At 35.4% G+C, this 16,774-nt stretch overlaps 3 protein-coding genes across 3 annotated transcripts; 2 read left to right on the forward strand and 1 right to left on the reverse strand.

The window, feature by feature from the left end:
• The first annotated feature begins 919 nt into the window (after window positions 1-919).
• Window positions 920-2,126, forward strand: tmem251 (transmembrane protein 251). The gene is made up of 2 exons (XM_051139489.1): window positions 920-1,035; window positions 1,479-2,126. Exon 2 carries the CDS (start codon window positions 1,494-1,496, stop codon window positions 1,920-1,922), a length of 429 nt encoding a protein of 142 aa, XP_050995446.1. The 5' UTR covers window positions 920-1,035; window positions 1,479-1,493; the 3' UTR covers window positions 1,923-2,126.
• Window positions 2,127-3,389: 1,263 nt separating this feature from the next.
• si:dkeyp-55f12.3 (uncharacterized protein LOC568418 homolog) lies at window positions 3,390-4,371 on the reverse strand. Its single transcript, XM_051139490.1, has 2 exons — window positions 4,154-4,371; window positions 3,390-3,834 (listed from the first exon to the last, which is right to left on the reverse strand). The coding sequence occupies exons 1-2, from the start codon at window positions 4,347-4,349 to the stop codon at window positions 3,728-3,730; spliced, it is 303 nt and encodes a 100-aa protein (XP_050995447.1). The 5' UTR covers window positions 4,350-4,371; the 3' UTR covers window positions 3,390-3,727.
• A 2,035-nt stretch (window positions 4,372-6,406) lies between these two features.
• ubr7 (ubiquitin protein ligase E3 component n-recognin 7) lies at window positions 6,407-12,618 on the forward strand. Its single transcript, XM_051092127.1, is given in 12 exon segments — window positions 6,407-6,758; window positions 7,101-7,234; window positions 7,670-7,730; window positions 7,810-7,905; window positions 8,629-8,682; window positions 8,811-8,916; window positions 10,107-10,228; window positions 11,089-11,280; window positions 11,404-11,584; window positions 11,666-11,727; window positions 11,806-11,825; window positions 11,827-12,618. Coding segments are annotated over 12 exon segments (1,230 nt in total). The 5' UTR covers window positions 6,407-6,626; the 3' UTR covers window positions 11,897-12,618.
• Window positions 12,619-16,774: the final 4,156 nt, after the last annotated feature.

Consider the following 16,774-nt stretch of genomic DNA (forward strand, 5'->3'; position numbering starts at 1 on the left):
TAACATTTTAACATTAAAGGGAAAAAAAAAAAAAAAAAAATATATATATATATATATATATATATATATGTGTGTGTGTGTAAAAATATTTATTTTATATATTTAGGGGTACATACACTACCGTTCAAAAGTTTGGGGTCAGTAAGACTTGTAATAGTCTTTAAAGAAGTCTCTTATGCTCATCAAGGCTGCATTTATTTGATTAAAAATATAGAAAAAAACAGTAATATTGCAAAATGTTTTTACAATATAAAATAATGTTTTTTATTTTAACATACTTTAAAATAGAATTTATTCCTGTGATGAAAAGCTGAATTTTTATCAGCTGTTACTCCAGTCTTAAGTGTCACATGATCCTTCAGAAATGATTCTAATATGCGGATTTATTATTAGAATGATCAATGCTGGATAATATCAACAGTTGTGCTGCCAAATATTTTTTGGAACCTGTGATTTTTTTCAGGATTCTTTCATGAATAACGAGTTTAAAAAGTACAGTGTTTATTCAAAATATAAATATTTTATAACAATATAAATTATTTATTATGAACTTTTAATAAACTTTTAATTATTAACTTAATACATCCTTGGTGAATAAAAGTATTAATTTCTTAAAAAAAAAAAAAAAGAAAGAAAAAATAAAAATGTACTGACCCCAAACTTTTGAACGGTAGTGTATATAGACTATACTGTATTATACAGTTTAACTCATTTTCTCATCTCAAAGTTGTTTTAGTCTTTTTTTGTTTAATTTTACAATAGTCTTACAACTGCTGCTGTAATGTCTGTTACAGACCAGTGGTTACAACATATATACATCTAGCGTTGTGTCTATGTCAGAGATGCTCTGGGGGGGCAGTAGAGCCCCTTCCGAGGTTAATAATAAAGTCACCGAAATTCAAGGGAAACTTCCCGGATGTTGCTATTCCAGGAAGTGAGTCCTATGACAACAATCCTGTGACAGCGTTGTGTGTTTGGACTCGAGAAACATATTGTGCTGAAAACCGAGCAAAATGGATTGATTGTGTGATCACAGTAAGTAACACTAAGTCAGAATCATGTGTTTAGTCGATAAGATGGGGGCGTGTCACTGTGTAATAAACCAACGGTGCTAGTCAAAAGCTTTGAGAAATCTCCAGATGGTGAGGTGTCTTGTGTTCAAAGGACTTCCTCTTTGTTTATTTAATATTTCGTGGTAGTTCTATAATTGGTTTAGGAAAGTGTTTCGTACAACAAGAAAGCTAATGTTTTACAAAATAAACATTTTCATGTAAAATATATAATTAAATAATAACTGCTTTGTATTCTTAGTCATTTAACAACAGTAATAGTTAATAGTTTACAGTTTAAGCTGAGCTGTTTGAATTTGTATTTACTGAAACTCTAACAGTAATCACTCCATTGATCACATGATTTCACAACCACATCAGTGTTTGGTTTCTTGTCTGCAGTTGCATTTTCTGTCTTTGTTTCTCTAGAGAAGAGCATGGAGAATGATGAATTTCCGTCAGCGGATGGGGTGGATAGGCGTCGGACTGTACTTGTTGGCCAGTGTGGCTGCAGTGTATTACATATTTGAGATCAGCCAAACATACAACCGACTTGCACTGGCACAAGTAGAAAAGGCGGCCGGAGCACAGACGAAATGGTCGGGAGATGCATCTTCCTCTTCCCCATCTTCAACCTCATGGATGGTGACTCTGAAAACGAGACTTCTCCTCCTGCCCTTCTGGGTGTGGGCCACCATTTTCCTCATTCCCTACCTCCAGGTGTTTCTCTTTCTGTACTCCTGCACAAGGGCGGACCCCAAGACTGTAGGATACTGCATTCTGCCCATCTGCCTTGCTGTTCTCTGCAACCGTCACCAAACCTTCGCCAAGGCCTCCAATCAGATCAGCAGACTGCAGCTGATTGACACTTGAAGTGATGAGAGGTCCTATGCTGGTGCCATACAGTTGGGTGTCTTAGGGGTTGAGTAATACAAAAGTGCATTCATAAATAAGTTTATTTTTTAAAACTTGGTCCTTTGGATGGAGGAATTAAAAGGGGAACATGTTTAGGATTCTTTTTCTTGAGTGTTTTTCTTTAACAGCTAATTGTTTGAGTCACTTGCAGTTCCACACCAGTTTTTACTGTGTATTTTTAGCAAAAAAAAAACAGGACGATAGGTGATGTTTCATACTCTCTTTCAAGCTGAATGGCAAAATTAGTCCGCGTTTTAATTAATGTAGATTTATGGGATCCAGAAGTTTTTCCCCATGTCCGGCTCAGTCTTATGGTACTTTTTTTAGAAGCTTAATTTGACTGATTAAAAAAAACTTTTTATAATTGAAGTGAAATTTGATAAATGAAATCTAAGTAGCCTAAATGGAGGCAGTCAAGCCATTGTCCAAGATGTGGAGAATGTCAGTGTGTTAAACTCTGTGTACTACTTGAATTACACTTCTAATGGTGGGTGGATTTTCTAGAAATTAAGATGAATAAAGATGTGGAGCGTTGTAAATGTTTCAGTACTATGAGGCCGATGGATTTGTAATGTCACTTTAATGCACCAGGCGTTTGTTCTCAACTCCAGTGGACATTTTATTATTGGAAAATAAGAAAACCTACATATGTATTTTCCATTTGTTTATAACAGTGTCTTTTCATTTGTTTAGAATATAAATTGCACTCAAGGCAGGAACAAGGAAAGGAGTTGTAATAAGGAATCTTTTGTATTAAAAGAAAATCTGTGATGAGTACATTTTAATATCAGTATTTTGTTCAAGTATGATTTCTTGTCAGCTCTAGACATGGAAAGTGTATTTTGTCCAAATCTTTAGTTTGTGGTTATTTGACATACTAATTTTCATGTATCATCAATGATCAGTGATAATCATGTGTCCTCAGAAAACAAATTGTTCATATTCATGTCTGTGTGAAATGGTTGTGAACTCAATCTCATGTCTTATTGTTTAGGGATTTTTGCTTAATTTTACAGCGTGAATAATCTTATCTTGCATAAATGCAAAGGTTGTTTAGACTTGTTGGGTGTGGTAGGTTGTAATGAGTCTGGCACAAGACCTGTGCTGCAGACCCAAATGTTTCGATTTTTAAAATCACTTCTTTTGTGGTGACAGTGTCTTCGGTCACATGTGGATGATTTTGTTGAAATGATCAAAAAAGGCACATTGTTTTTTTTGTCTAAAAGGGCTTGATTGTGAATTTATAATGTTTAATGGATATTTGTTAATAACTTTCCATTGCAATCTTAATACACTGTGGTTTGAAACAACTCTGGACACTGACAAAAATCAATAAAGACATGTAAAGGGTATTGTGTATTCCTTTGAATCTTTTTTAAACTGTTGCAGGGATTTCCCAATCAGAAACTTAGACATTTTATTGGATAGTTTGAATCTAGTTTATTACACAGTGGTTTACTACCTGTTAGCTGAAGAAACTTAAGTACTGATAACCACTGTCAATCTGTAACTTTTTATAACAGGAATAATGTATTGATGAAACAATTTTCACTTTACACAATTATACTTTTGGCTTTTAGAGGAGACTGAAGTTAGGAGAAATAACTTAGAAATACATAAAAATGAGAACAAAATAAGGCAAAATCCCAACATCGTCTTGAACTTGTGGCTGACATGAAGGTTTTTCTGAGGAGGAGGGTATTGATGTAACAACACATCTTTATGTAATAAAGGCCATAACAAAACAATGACAGTTCTGAAGATCATGACCTCACGGTCTTTATCCGCTTGTTTGGAGGTTCTGAGTTTGACTTTTTGTTGGCCATTTTCGTGGTGCTATCCTCTTCGTCACTGTCCTCTTCCTCATCATCTATTAAATTTCAAAAATAGAAGTTGATATAATTAAGAAAACAAAATGAGTATGACATGAAAATGAAAATGACTTTATTGTAATTATAATATTGAAGTAATAACGTATTCTAAAAGTAAGTAAATACTGTAGAAAACAATTGGGACACTAAACATATTTGCATAGCAAACGACAGAAGGCAATATCAATCAAATTAAGGAGCTCACCGGTATATGAGTAGAGAGTTTTAACCACCTTCGTAATCTTTACTGTGTGATTTCTTTAAGTTTGTTTATGTTTGTTTCCCATAAACGACCCAGTTTTTATTTTAGCAGCTTACCATCTACATCTGCTGTGTTGTTTTCCGCTGAGCCTCTTTCTTGTTCAACAAGAGCCGTCAAAACTTCAGATATATCAGCGTTTAATTTCTTGAGGCCATTTATCATTGATTTGAAATTGCCATCTACTTGTACTGTAAACTGGTTCGTCTGTCCATCTCGGTACTTCAGCTCTCCCTTCAGCTCGCACGCTGCCATATTGCAGATACACACTGTGACTCGGTTGCCAGATCTCACAAGAAAATCACATCCTATTTATAAAATAGAACGGAAGAGGTTACATTACAGGCTAAACTACAACATTTTTCACTATATATATCTATATATATATCTCTATATATCTCTCTCTCTCTCTCTCTATATATATATATATATATCTATATATATATATATATGAAGATAAACATAAACATAAAATGTGACAATGGAAGAATTTTTGAACATGTTTTCAAAATTTTTTCAAAAAAACAAGTTTTTGAACCGTAAGATTTTTAATGTTTTCTAAAGAAGTCTTTTCTGCTCACCAAGCCTGTATTTATTTGATCCAAAGTACAGCAAAAACAGTCGAATTTAGAAATATTTTTACTATTTAAAATAACTGTTTTCTATTTGAATATATTTTAAAATGTAATTTATTCCTGTGATTTTAAAGCTGAATTTTTAGCATTGTTACTCCAGTCACACGATCCTTTAGAAATCATTCTAATATTCTGATTTGCTGCTCAAAAACATGTATTATTATGTTAAAAACAGCTGAATATAATTTTCAGGTTTTTTTTTGATGAATAGAATGTTCAGAAGAACTGCATTTATCTGAAATAAAAATGTTTTGTAACATTATAAATGTCTTTATCATCACTTTTGATCAATTTAAAGCATCCTTACTAAATAAATGTATTAATTTCTATCATTTCCAAAAAAAAACTTTTTAGTGTTATAGTGTATAATGTTACAAAAGCTTTTTATTTCAGATAAATGCTGATCTTCGGATCTTTCTATTCATCAAAGAATCCAGAAGAAAAATGTACTTAACTGTTTTAAATATTGATGATAATGATGATGATGATAATAATAATAAATGTTTCTTGAACAGCAAATCAGATTAGAATGGTTTCTGAAGGATCATGTGACACTGAAGACTGGAGTAATGATGCTGAAAATTTAGCTTTGATCACAGGAATAATATATATATAATATTTCAATTATATATATATATATATATATATATATATATATATATGAAGATAAACATAAACATAAAATGTGACAATGGAAGAATTTTTGAACATACATTAGGTTACATTTCAGGCTAAACTACAACATTTTTCACTATATATATATATATATATATATATATATATATATATATATATATATATATATATATGAAGATTTGAAAGTTTTTGAAGAAGTCTTTTCTGCTCACCAAGCCTGTATTTATTTGATCCAAAGTACAGCAAAAACAGTCAAATTTAGAAATATTTTTACTATTTAAAATAACTGTTTTCTATTTGAATTACATCACTTTTGATCAATTTATTAAAAGCATCCTTACTAAATAAAAGTATTAATTTCTATCATTTCCAAAAAACTTTTTAGTGTTATAGTGTATAATGTTACAAAAGCTTTTTATCTTTGGATCTTTCTATTAATCAAGAATCCAGAAAAAAATGTACTTAACTGTTTTAAATATTGATGATAATGATGATGATGATGATAATAATAAATGTTTCAGGAACAGCAAATAATATTAGATTGATTTCTGAAGGATCATGTGACACTGAACACTGGAGTAATGATGCTGAAAATTTAGCTTTGGTCACAGGAATAAATTACATTTTAAAATATATTCAAATAGAAAGCAGTTATTTTAAATAGTAAAACTATTTCACAATTTTACTGCTTTTGCAGTAAAGAGCTTCTTGGGGAGCTGAAGAAAATTCTTTAAAAAACATTAAAAGTATTACTGTTCAAAAACTTTTTACTGCTAGTGTATATAGAACATATCAATAAGTGATACTATTGATAAGCGGGATAATAAGTGGACATGGCAACACTGATCTACCCTTTGAACTCCGACCTATGAAATTGGTTTTGCAAAAAATCGTATTTTTTCTGTTTATCCGAAATCACTGAGGTAATGTGGGTGTGATGCATTAATACACATTAGTCAGACAAAAAGTTCTGAAATAATAAATTGTATTTACAACACCCGCAACTCTCCCGCCAAAACATCTCGTATTTGCATAAACCGGAAGCAGCATTGGTTTTGTTTTTGTCACAGTTAATCCTGAGAATTTGTTCGGGTAATGTCAAATTGCATGACACTTTCTCATATTTCTCTTTTAGTTATGTTACAGAGGACTCGCTGTCTCCAGTAAAAGGTGATTTCGTTGACAGTCGAGTTAGTTCGTGACTCGTTTCGTGCCCTGGAACAGGAACTAGAAACATTTTTTTGCGCTCGTCTCTTCAAGGATGGCGGCAAATGATGGAGAGGAGGAGGCTACTGTATCTCTGGTGGACGTCTTAGAGGAGGATGAAGAACTGGAGAACGAAGCCTCCGCTGTTCTAGGAGGAAGTGATTCAGAGAAATGCTCGTATCCAGAGGTTTGACATCTTTATGTAAACGCAGACTTCTTATATAAATCCGTTTTTAGCATGCGGATTATACCTCGACAAAACCTGTTTCATCTTGGTTTTCAACATAATTCTTGCAAAATGTTTTTAGGATTGTTTTAATTTTGGTTTTAGTATAAAACATTGTTATTAACACGTCGATGCTGCGTCTGTTTGTTGGAAATAAACCTCATTGCATTAACAGATGATAGCAGAATGTTTTTATAGTGCATTTAACAATAGTTGTCAGCAAATGCTCCGAATTTCCATTCACATTCTCAAATGAAAATAAGTTTTATGTTCTGAAAACAAGGTGATTTTTGGTCCTGACAGGGATATGTGAAGCGTCAGGCTCTGTATGCCTGCAACACCTGCACACCAAAGGGAGGAGAGCCAGCTGGCATCTGTCTGGCATGTTCCTACAAGTGCCATGAAGGCCATGACCTTTTTGAGCTATATACCAAGAGGTGAATAGTCCCACAATTCATCTAAAATAGCCACTCAAGCTGTTACACTGTTAGAAGGTACATCAACATTTTTAAGCAAAGCCTGATTGGCTCTGACATTGATTGTTTGGTGGTCTGCTGATGATCTATATTTTTGTCACTATGTCTGAGATTACTTAGATATTTTTCCTAAACATATTTATCACTGGCTGCATCATAGGCAATGTGAGTACAGACCCGTGTGAGGCCTGTCACAAAGACCTAATTGTTTTTATTGTTTTGGTGTTTAATGTGAAGAGAATTCCACATGGAGATCTAGAGGCAATAAAAGCGTGCATCTGTTTTTTAGATGGTTTGGATTGGATTACGCACGGATCCTTAATTTGTGTATGCAGAGGCATTATGATATGTTGCAAATTAGCTTCACTCATTATTTAAACCTTATTTATAATACAGGAATTTTCGATGTGATTGTGGAAACGACAAGTTTGGGGAAATGGAGTGCAAGCTATTTGCAGTAAGATACTTTTTTACTGTTATGAATTTGTGTCTTTCTTTTGTTTATTTTTCTAATTTGGTGGATCTCTGTTATGTAGGATAAAGAGAAAATAAATTCAGGGAACAAATACAGCCACAATTTCTTTGGCTTGTATTGCACATGTGACAGACCCTACCCAGATCCAGAGGACGAGGTAATGTACGGTTTGGATTCCATAATTTTGTATAATTCTGTTATTGTATAATGTTTTGCAGATTAACATTTAATTATGAATCCATATTCAGATTTGGTTGGACGTTTAGACTGTTTATATTATATAGAGTGTTTGCACTTATGCCAAGGTTTGGATAGTTACCTGGATACGCAAGCAGTTAATGTACTACTGAATATGTTGCTCATTTTTGCTGTCTAAACCATGGAAAAAAAAATGAAAGCTGTGTGGAAGCTGCTAAAAGCTGTGTGGAAGCTGCTAAATCATATAGAGAAGGACATAGTAAGCAGGAAAGGCCATACGAGCATACAAGCAGTATTATTTAAGATATTGGCCTAGTATTTCACCTACCTGACCAGAAATAAAAAGAACAAAAAAGAATGTTGTGAAGATTCTTGCCCTGGAAATCCTGGTTCAATTTGGCCAACTGCAAATGCCTTTTGTTCCTCAGATAGTTTTTTGCACTTTTGGCAGTCTGTATTGCTCCACATGTTTTTACCGGTCTGACCAGTTAGTACAACCCAAAACATGACAATAATTGACCATTTTCAGCAGCAATAATCAACAAAATATGAGAACTCTGTTTGGTTCAGTGGCATTGTTTACATTCATTGCCACCAATATGGTCGATCGATGACGTGTCATGAAAACACTCTATTACATACAGTAGGTTACATGCATATATGAACTATGCTCTCTTTTCAGGTTCCAGATGAGATGATCCAGTGTATCGTGTGTGAGGACTGGTTCCATGGTCGGGTTAGTTTCAAATCAGATTACGGTTAGGCAGGACATGAACATGGTTTAGTATTCTTTGTCTGTGTAGATGTGGAGCGTAATATATTCAGGGTGAAATGTCTGAGAGCATCTCTGTGTGTTTCTCTCAGCATTTAGGCTGCACAGTGCCAGACTGTGTGGAGCTGCAAGAGATGATCTGCGAGTCATGCATGAATAAAACATCTTTCCTTTGGAACTATGCTGCACAAATTGCAGGTAATGTTGGTGTAGTTTTCTGCTTTAGCATTTACAGATATTTAGAATGAAAATGAGTAAAGTTGTCTTTAAAAAATAAACAGGGATTTGTCATATTATTAAGTGTATCGCAAAAACACATTAATCGACTTACGTAAGACACAACAGTTCTTGTTTTTGCAGTATTTCGACAAAGTAGTTTCAAACAAAGCCACAGCAGAACCGTTTTGCATCACTGAGTGTTTCATTACTGAATCAGTCAGCATTTTTAACAAATTGTTTGAATGAACGACTCATTTGTGCAGTGATTTAACGCCACCTACTGGCGGTTTATATTCAAAGTATATTTTCCCTATCTTTTCCCCTCCAAATCATTTCAAATATCAGTATTCAACATTTTTAGACGTATAAATATTATTTATGCATTTGTAACTGCAGGATAAATGCATTTATGTCCTCCATTAAAGGAGCAGTTCAATTTCAGAACAATAATTTACAGATAATGTACTCACACCCTTGTCATCCAAGATGTTCATGTCTTTCTTTCTTTAGTCATAAAAAAATTGTTTTTGAGGGAAACATTTCAGGATTTCTCTCCATATAATGGATTTCTGTGGTGCCCCCAAGTTTGAACTTCCAAAATGTAGTTTAAATGCAGATTCAAAGGGTTCTCAAAGATCCCAGCTGAGGAAGAAGGGTCTTATCTAGCAAAACGATCGATTATTTTTCTAAAAAAAAAAGAATTATTTTACAGTTTAGATACTTTTTAACCTCAAATGCCCGTCTTGTCTAGCTCTGCGTGAACTCTGTGTATTCCGGTTCATGACAGTTAGGGTATGTCAAAAAACTCTAATTTTATATATAAATAATATATAAAAATATATATATTTTTATATATAATATATAAAAATCAGTTTACACTGGAAAAGTTCATTTCTGTTACTGCTACAAACTAACCACCACAGAAAATATGAAGAATATCAAAAGCTGTCAAGGTACCATCACAATAACACGCTCAGCAAAAAATCGTCTAATTATTGTTATCTACAAAATTACAGAAAATATTGCGATATAATTTTTTTGTGTCATTATTGCATAGCCCTATTGTCAGCAGGGACAGATTGAACTGATCAAAAGTGACAGTAAAGACATTTACAGTGTTTTTAACATTTATATGTTTGTGAAGGTTTATTCTGTCTTGTTTGCATCAGTGCCACCCATAACTAAAGTAAGTCCATGCAAAGGAGAGGAGGACGTGAAGGTGGAGATAGAAAATGATGAAGATGAGAAGAAGATTAAAAATGAGAACCCGAAGAGCCCTGGAGATGAGAAGGTACTTACTGTCTGCTGTAATGTGTCCGTTTTCTTGTCTCTAAATAAGAGGACGAATCATGACATGGCATTTTTGTTCCATTGATTCCTGCTCAGTCCATTTTATTGCGGACAGCCAAACTGAAAGGGACAGTTCACCCAAAAATGAAAATTCTGTCATAATTACTCACCCTCATGTCGTTCCAAATCCGTAAGACCTTTGTTCGTCTTCAGAACACAAATTAAGGTATTTCTAGACAGCAGAAATAGACAGCAATGCAACCACATTCAAGGCTAAGAAAGGTTGTAAGAAGATCTTTAAAATAATCCATGTGACATCAGTGGTTCGACCTGTGTGAATGTGGTAGTTGTGTTGCTGTCTATGCAGGGTTAGAAAGCTCTCGGATTTAATCAAAAATATCTTAATTTGTGTTTTGAAGATGAACGACGGTCTTACGGTTTTGGAATGAAATGAGGGTGAGTAATTAATGACAGAATTTTCACTTTTGGCTGAACTACCCTTTTTTATCTCCTACTTGTATTAAATAAATAAGTGTTTGAAGCCATTGGATGCATTCAACGTTTTAGACAGATTTGCCTTTGTTTTAAAGTCTCACCACAAGGTGGCAGTAGTTCTCTTAGACGATGCACTCTGAAAGAGATTTCATTGGGGAATTGGTTCATCTCATATGCGTCATCTGTCTCAATTAAGCCATAATTTGAAGGAATTGAGCTAAACCACATTTGCACCACATTGTTTTGTTGCTCTTAGCAAGAATGCCAATTCAGCTGCATGACTGAGAAATTGAAATGATTTTAACAATCTGCACAATAAGAAAGGAATCGGTGATGAAGATTTGTTGACCTTCTCTCTGCCGTCAGGTGCAGGTCAACGGGACATCCGCCTGTAAGCGGAAACACCAAGAAGAAACTGAAGGTTCCTCAGAGGAGGGTTCGTGCTCAGGATGCAGGCTGAGAGAAATGAAGGCTACAGGGAAGAGCCGGACTCCACAGGGCGCCGTATTCTGGCCGTCTGCCTGGCGCACGAAACTCTGCACCTGCGGCGACTGCAAGGTACAGCTCAAAGACATGCATTACAGAGGAGATTTACTAGAAAATGCTCCTTTCATTCTTAACAGAAGGATTCTGTATAAAAAAAAAAAAAAAAACACAATATTGTTTCTGGTCTTTGCTTAGGTCCTCTATGCAGATGCAGGGGTGTCTTTCCTTATGGATGAGATGGACACTGTCCTGGCGTATGAGAACAAGGGCAAGTCTACAGAGCAGGCTGAACAAGCAGGTGGAGCCGAGGGTCGTGACCCCTTGATGTCGGCCCTTAACAACCTAAATCGGGTTCAGCAGCTGGAGATCATTCATGGTTAGTGATTTCATGCGTTTAGTTTTCTGACTGACATGAAACGTCATATTAACTGTGAAACTCGCATTTCATTTTTCTCAGAATATAATGATATGAAGACAGAGTTGAAGGACTACCTGCAGCGATTTGCTGCAGAAGGAAAGGTAGGTTGTTTAAATGTGTTTTAGTTAATCAGAAGTTTGTAGTGTCTAGTGTTCATTTTCTCCTCTTTGCTTGTTTAGGTGGTGACACCTGAGGACATCCGTCATTTTCGAGCAGCAGCAAAGCCGCAAGAGACGAAGAGCCGACGCAGGCCAGTATTACTGCAGTTAAACCACCCTTCACCCTGCCACTTCAAACATACCAGCTACATCCAATCCTACATGTATTATTTCCCCCCCCCAAAGTCTGTTAATTTCAAAGCCACCCCTGGTTTTGTAAAATAAATATGCAGGTCAAATTCAGGCCCTCATAACCTTGTATGATTTTGACCTTGTATAGTGATGTATTACAAGTTATGTGTTTCCAAAGATGTAGCTGTAATTCTTTTCTTATAATCCTGCCATTTCAAACGGGGCTTGAGTTTGAGATGACGTTCGGTTCAGCATGTCAATTGACTCGGTGTCCAGATACATTGTGGAAAGATTAAAAACTATGGATTTACAATAAAGCACTTCTATAATGTCATAGAAATAGGAATTACAGTCAATCCTCAGGAGCTCTTTTATCTTTTAAGCAATTTAAAATGGTGCCGTTATTTACAGAAGGCTGTTGGGGAAGTCACAATCGCATGACTGCGGTCAGTATTCGTTCTGTTCTGATGAGATGGCAAATATTCACATTCATGTACGTCAGGGTAAATAGTTCTACAGCCTATTGGAAAAATCTGTTTAGATAACAAACCTACGCAAGCCCTTTTTCAGGTTGTTCAGTTGCAATTGTGAATTGTCTAGTAACGCTTTATTCATTTTATCTCGTTTTAACCTGTTTTGTTTGTAGATTCTGTTACTTTTTAATGTCCTATCTTTGAGAAATAAACATGGTAATACATTTGGGCCCTGTGACGTATGTCTCAGTTTATCCTAGGAATTGTTTCCATGTTTATATTTCATTAGGTCAGGAATGAATTTCTTCATACCTGATATTTCAATGGGTAAAAAACTGATCAAGGCCACTAGACATAAAGAGTTAGTTCACCCAAAAATGAAAATTACCTCATGGTTTTACTTGCCCTAAAGCCATTCTGGGTGTATATGACTTTTTTTTCTTTCAGATGAGTACAATGAGAGTCATATAAAATAATGTCCTGGCTCTTCCAAGCTTTAAAATGGCAGTGAATAGCTGTTGAGATTTTGAAGTCCAATAAATGCATCAGTCTATCATAAAAGTACTCCACAAGGCCACAGGAAATTAATAAAGGCCTTCTGAAGCATAGAGATGCTTTTGAGTAAGAAAAATATTCGTATTTAAAACTTTACAAACCTTTATTTCTAGCTTCCGCTAACTGTTGTACAATGCGTTCATGAGAGTGGTGTTCCAGTGGATAACCTAGGATGTAGACATAGCGTAAGCTTCAGTGAGAATATGCTAGTCTCGCGAGAACCAAGTTTTGTTTATAGCAAATGAAAAACGGTCTCTTCTTGGCGAAAATCCTCGGACATTTTTGCCCGTACGAAGCTTAGCTTAAAGATTTCTTATACAAACGCATTGCTTCATTTTGTAAGGCCTTTATTAACACCCTAGAGCCATGTGGAGTACTGGCTCAACCGAGCGCTATAATGGCAGTGAATGGGTGTTTAGATTTTGAAGCAAAATAAAGTGCATCCATCCATCTCAAAAAGTGATCCACACAGCTCTGGGAGTTAATAAAGGCCTTCTGAAGTGAATCGATGCATTTTTGTAAGAATAATATCTATATTTAAAGCTTTATCAACCGTAATCTGTAGCTTCCGCTAACTGTCATATGTGCGTTCATAAGAGAGCAGCATTCCAGTGGATGACGTAGGATGTAAGCGGAAGTTCCGATGAAAATATGCTAGTCTCGTGAGAACCAAGTTTTGTTTACAGCAAAGGAAAAACAGTCTCTTCTTGGCTTATTGAAATCCTAAGACATTTTCACATGTACGACAGTTAGCAGAATAGAGTTTGTTTATAACTTTTTAAATATGGATATTTTTCTTATACAAACTCATTGCTTTATTTTGGAAGGCCTTTATTAACTCGCTGGAGTTGTGTGGTGTACTGGCTCATCTGAGTTTTATATTGGCAGTGAATAGGTGTTGAGATTTTGAAGTCAAATAAAGTGCATCCATCCATCATAAAAAGTACTCCACACAGCTTAGAGGGGTTAAAAAAGGCCTTCTGAGGTGAATCGATGCATTTGTGTAAGAAAAATATCCATGTTTAAAACCTTATAAACTGTAATCTCTAGCTTCCGCTAACTGTCGTAGGCGCATTCATGAGAGAGTGGCGTTCCAGTGGATAACGTAGGATGTAGCATAAATTTTCTGAGAACACGCTAGTCTCACAAGAACTAAGTTTTGTTTACAGCAAACAAACAAAACAAAAAAAAAGTCTCCGCTTGGCTTATAATCATAATCCTCTGACATTTTTTGCACGTACGACAGTTAGCGGAAGCGAGAGATTATGGTTTATAAATATGTTTATATGTTTTAAATTTAATTTTTCTTATACAAACACATCGCTTCATTTCAGAAGGCCTTCATTAACCCCCAGAGAAGTATGGAGTACTTTTTATGGTGGATGGTTGCACTTTATTTTGCTTCAAAATCTCAACACCCATTCACTGCCATTGTAAAGCTCGGAAGAGCCAGGAGATTTTTTTTTTTTTTTTTTTTTTTTTTTTTTTTGTTTGTTTTTTTTTTCTCCGATTGTCTCCATCTGAAAAAAGGAAGCCCGTTTCTGCCCGTTTCTGCCACCTGTAAAAAAAGGTTTTTGCGACTTATCTCACAATTCTGACTTTTTTCGCAGAATTGTGAGATATAAACTCACAATTATGAGAAATAAAGTCCGAATTGCGAGATATAAACTCAGAATTCTGACTTTTTTCCTCAGAACTGTGAGATATAAACTTGCAATTCTCTGAACATATCAATCTTTTTTTTTTCTCCTCATAACTGGAGTTTATATCTCGCAATTCTGCAAAAAAAGTCAGAATTGTGAGATAAGTCACAAAAACCTTTTTTTAAATTTTTTATTCAGTGGCAGAAACGGGCTTCCATACACCTAGGATTGCTTGAAGGTGTGTAAATGATGGGGTAATTTTAATTTTTGGGTGCACTATACCTTTAAAAACACTTAAAAAAAAACAAAAAAAAAAAAAAACCTATGATTTCAGTCCCAATTCAACTTTCAGGTATGTTCAGACAAGTCATGGGTAAAGAGTTTTAAATGCTACTGAAGCTCAATCAATCTGAGGGAATGAGTGCCTGCAGCTACAGTAGTAATTTACATAAACAGGCCCAAACAATATCCATAGGGGCTTTCCACATTATTTATATAGTTTAATAAATGCCTGTTTTTAAGGCCTCCAGGCTTGTGAGATTTTGTACAGGCATTGTTTCAGTTTTAAATTTATTGTAAATTTCAGTGGGAACCCAATCATGATTTCTGCATGAAAGCATTTCTGTATAGATTGTGTGGTTAGTGAATGAGACCCGCTGTGTTTCTCCCTTTCCCCTTTTCCCACTAATGGCAAGGTGTTACTCACTGCTCATCTGGCAGCTTAGAATGAATGAAAACGAACAAACAGCAAAACACACACACACCATTATTATAACTCAAAACTATTTATTTCCAAGACATTAGTCAACTAATTGCAGAGTAAAGTTCATAACTACACCGGCCAAAGAAAAGAATAGAAAAATAGACACTTTCCACAACTCCACAAAAGAATGCTTTTTTTTTTGTATGTGGGCGTGTGTATATATACACACACAAACGCACACAAAGTCTCAAATAGATATCGCAGGTTTTATATATATTTATAAAAAACTTTACATTTTACATACAACAAAACACCATATTTCTGAGGCCTGTGATCAAAGGTACCAAAAATTTTGAAAAATATCTTTCGAAGAAACGAAAAGACAAATTAAACATTATGCACACTAAGCGTTGGCTACAGTATTACAAAGAGACGCTTTAACAGAGGTTTGTAGAAAGGGCTTGCATAAGACAAAAGGGGTGTGGAGGAAGCCCAGCCTCAGGCAGGGAAGGCACTAAATCGTCTCCATAAGAGAGATAGCACAAGAGAGAACCTGGAGATCTCGACTTATAAGTCTGCAAACACAACTTCCCTTGCCTCTCACACATCCAAAACACAAACCTTCAGTTCAGTTCAGCCTTGCGGCACTTTGGAGATAAATAACGCAATGCCATGCAGATATACTAAAAGGATTAGGAATGAATGTTTAAGACCAATGACTCTAAAACTCAATAAACAGACGTTTCAGTCAAAACAAACCAAGAGCGCCAACAGAGGGCGCTATTCCACAACAAACGTTACGCATATCGCCATCATAAAAATTTAGTGCAATGGGTACCTTCATCTGTTCTAGCTTTTACTCCTCGGTTTAAGGTTATGTCAAGTACGGTGGCCAAATTCATTCCGCCCCTCTAAAACGGACCCATTATTCTGAAGCAATGAAAAATTAACGCCAAACAACATGCCAGCTATAAACAATGATTCGAGCTTCTCATCTGGGAGCTCAAATGCATTTCCAATTCATTCCCTTAACAGTCTCTCAGGCAAGCAACCCACAAATCTGACAAAACCCAAATGACCACAAATAGCATTTGTGATAGAAATGTATTAATTATGAGGTCAGTGTGCATATCGAATACAAAATAATACCTTCAAACTGTGCACTGACTTTTGCAGCAATCAAAACACACCCTCAAAATGATCTGGTGTTTCAGGACATGAAATAAATGACTTTAGCAGTTCAAAATGGCCTGAGTATAGCAGAGGCGAAGGCGATCCTAACCTAGGAGTTTTCCTAACCTCCCCTTTAAGATTAAGGCATGGCTGGGTCTACATGGGACTAGATCGCTGGGATCGGCATTGACGTCAAGAAATAATGTTCTCCGCTGGCAGGAAAACCTCTGAGTAGCAGCAGTAGGCCTAAATATCCATCTGTCGGGTTTGGATCACGAGTGCGATTCGCTAGAATGACATGACAGACCTCA

This window comes from Labeo rohita, chromosome 20 (genome assembly GCF_022985175.1).
Source record: "Labeo rohita strain BAU-BD-2019 chromosome 20, IGBB_LRoh.1.0, whole genome shotgun sequence".
NCBI lineage: Eukaryota > Metazoa > Chordata > Actinopteri > Cypriniformes > Cyprinidae > Labeo > Labeo rohita.

Excerpts from the sequence above, each read along its gene's own strand:
- tmem251 (XM_051139489.1), top strand. The coding sequence starts at position 1,494 with ATGATGAATTTCCGTCAGCGGATGGGGTGGATAGGCGTCGGACTGTAC.
- si:dkeyp-55f12.3 (XM_051139490.1), bottom strand. The coding sequence starts at position 4,349 with ATGGCAGCGTGCGAGCTGAAGGGAGAGCTGAAGTACCGAGATGGACAG. Across the intron at positions 3,835-4,153 it reads CAACACAGCAGATGTAGATG|ATGATGAGGAAGAGGACAGT; the intron begins GTAAGCTGCTAA and ends GAAATTTAATAG.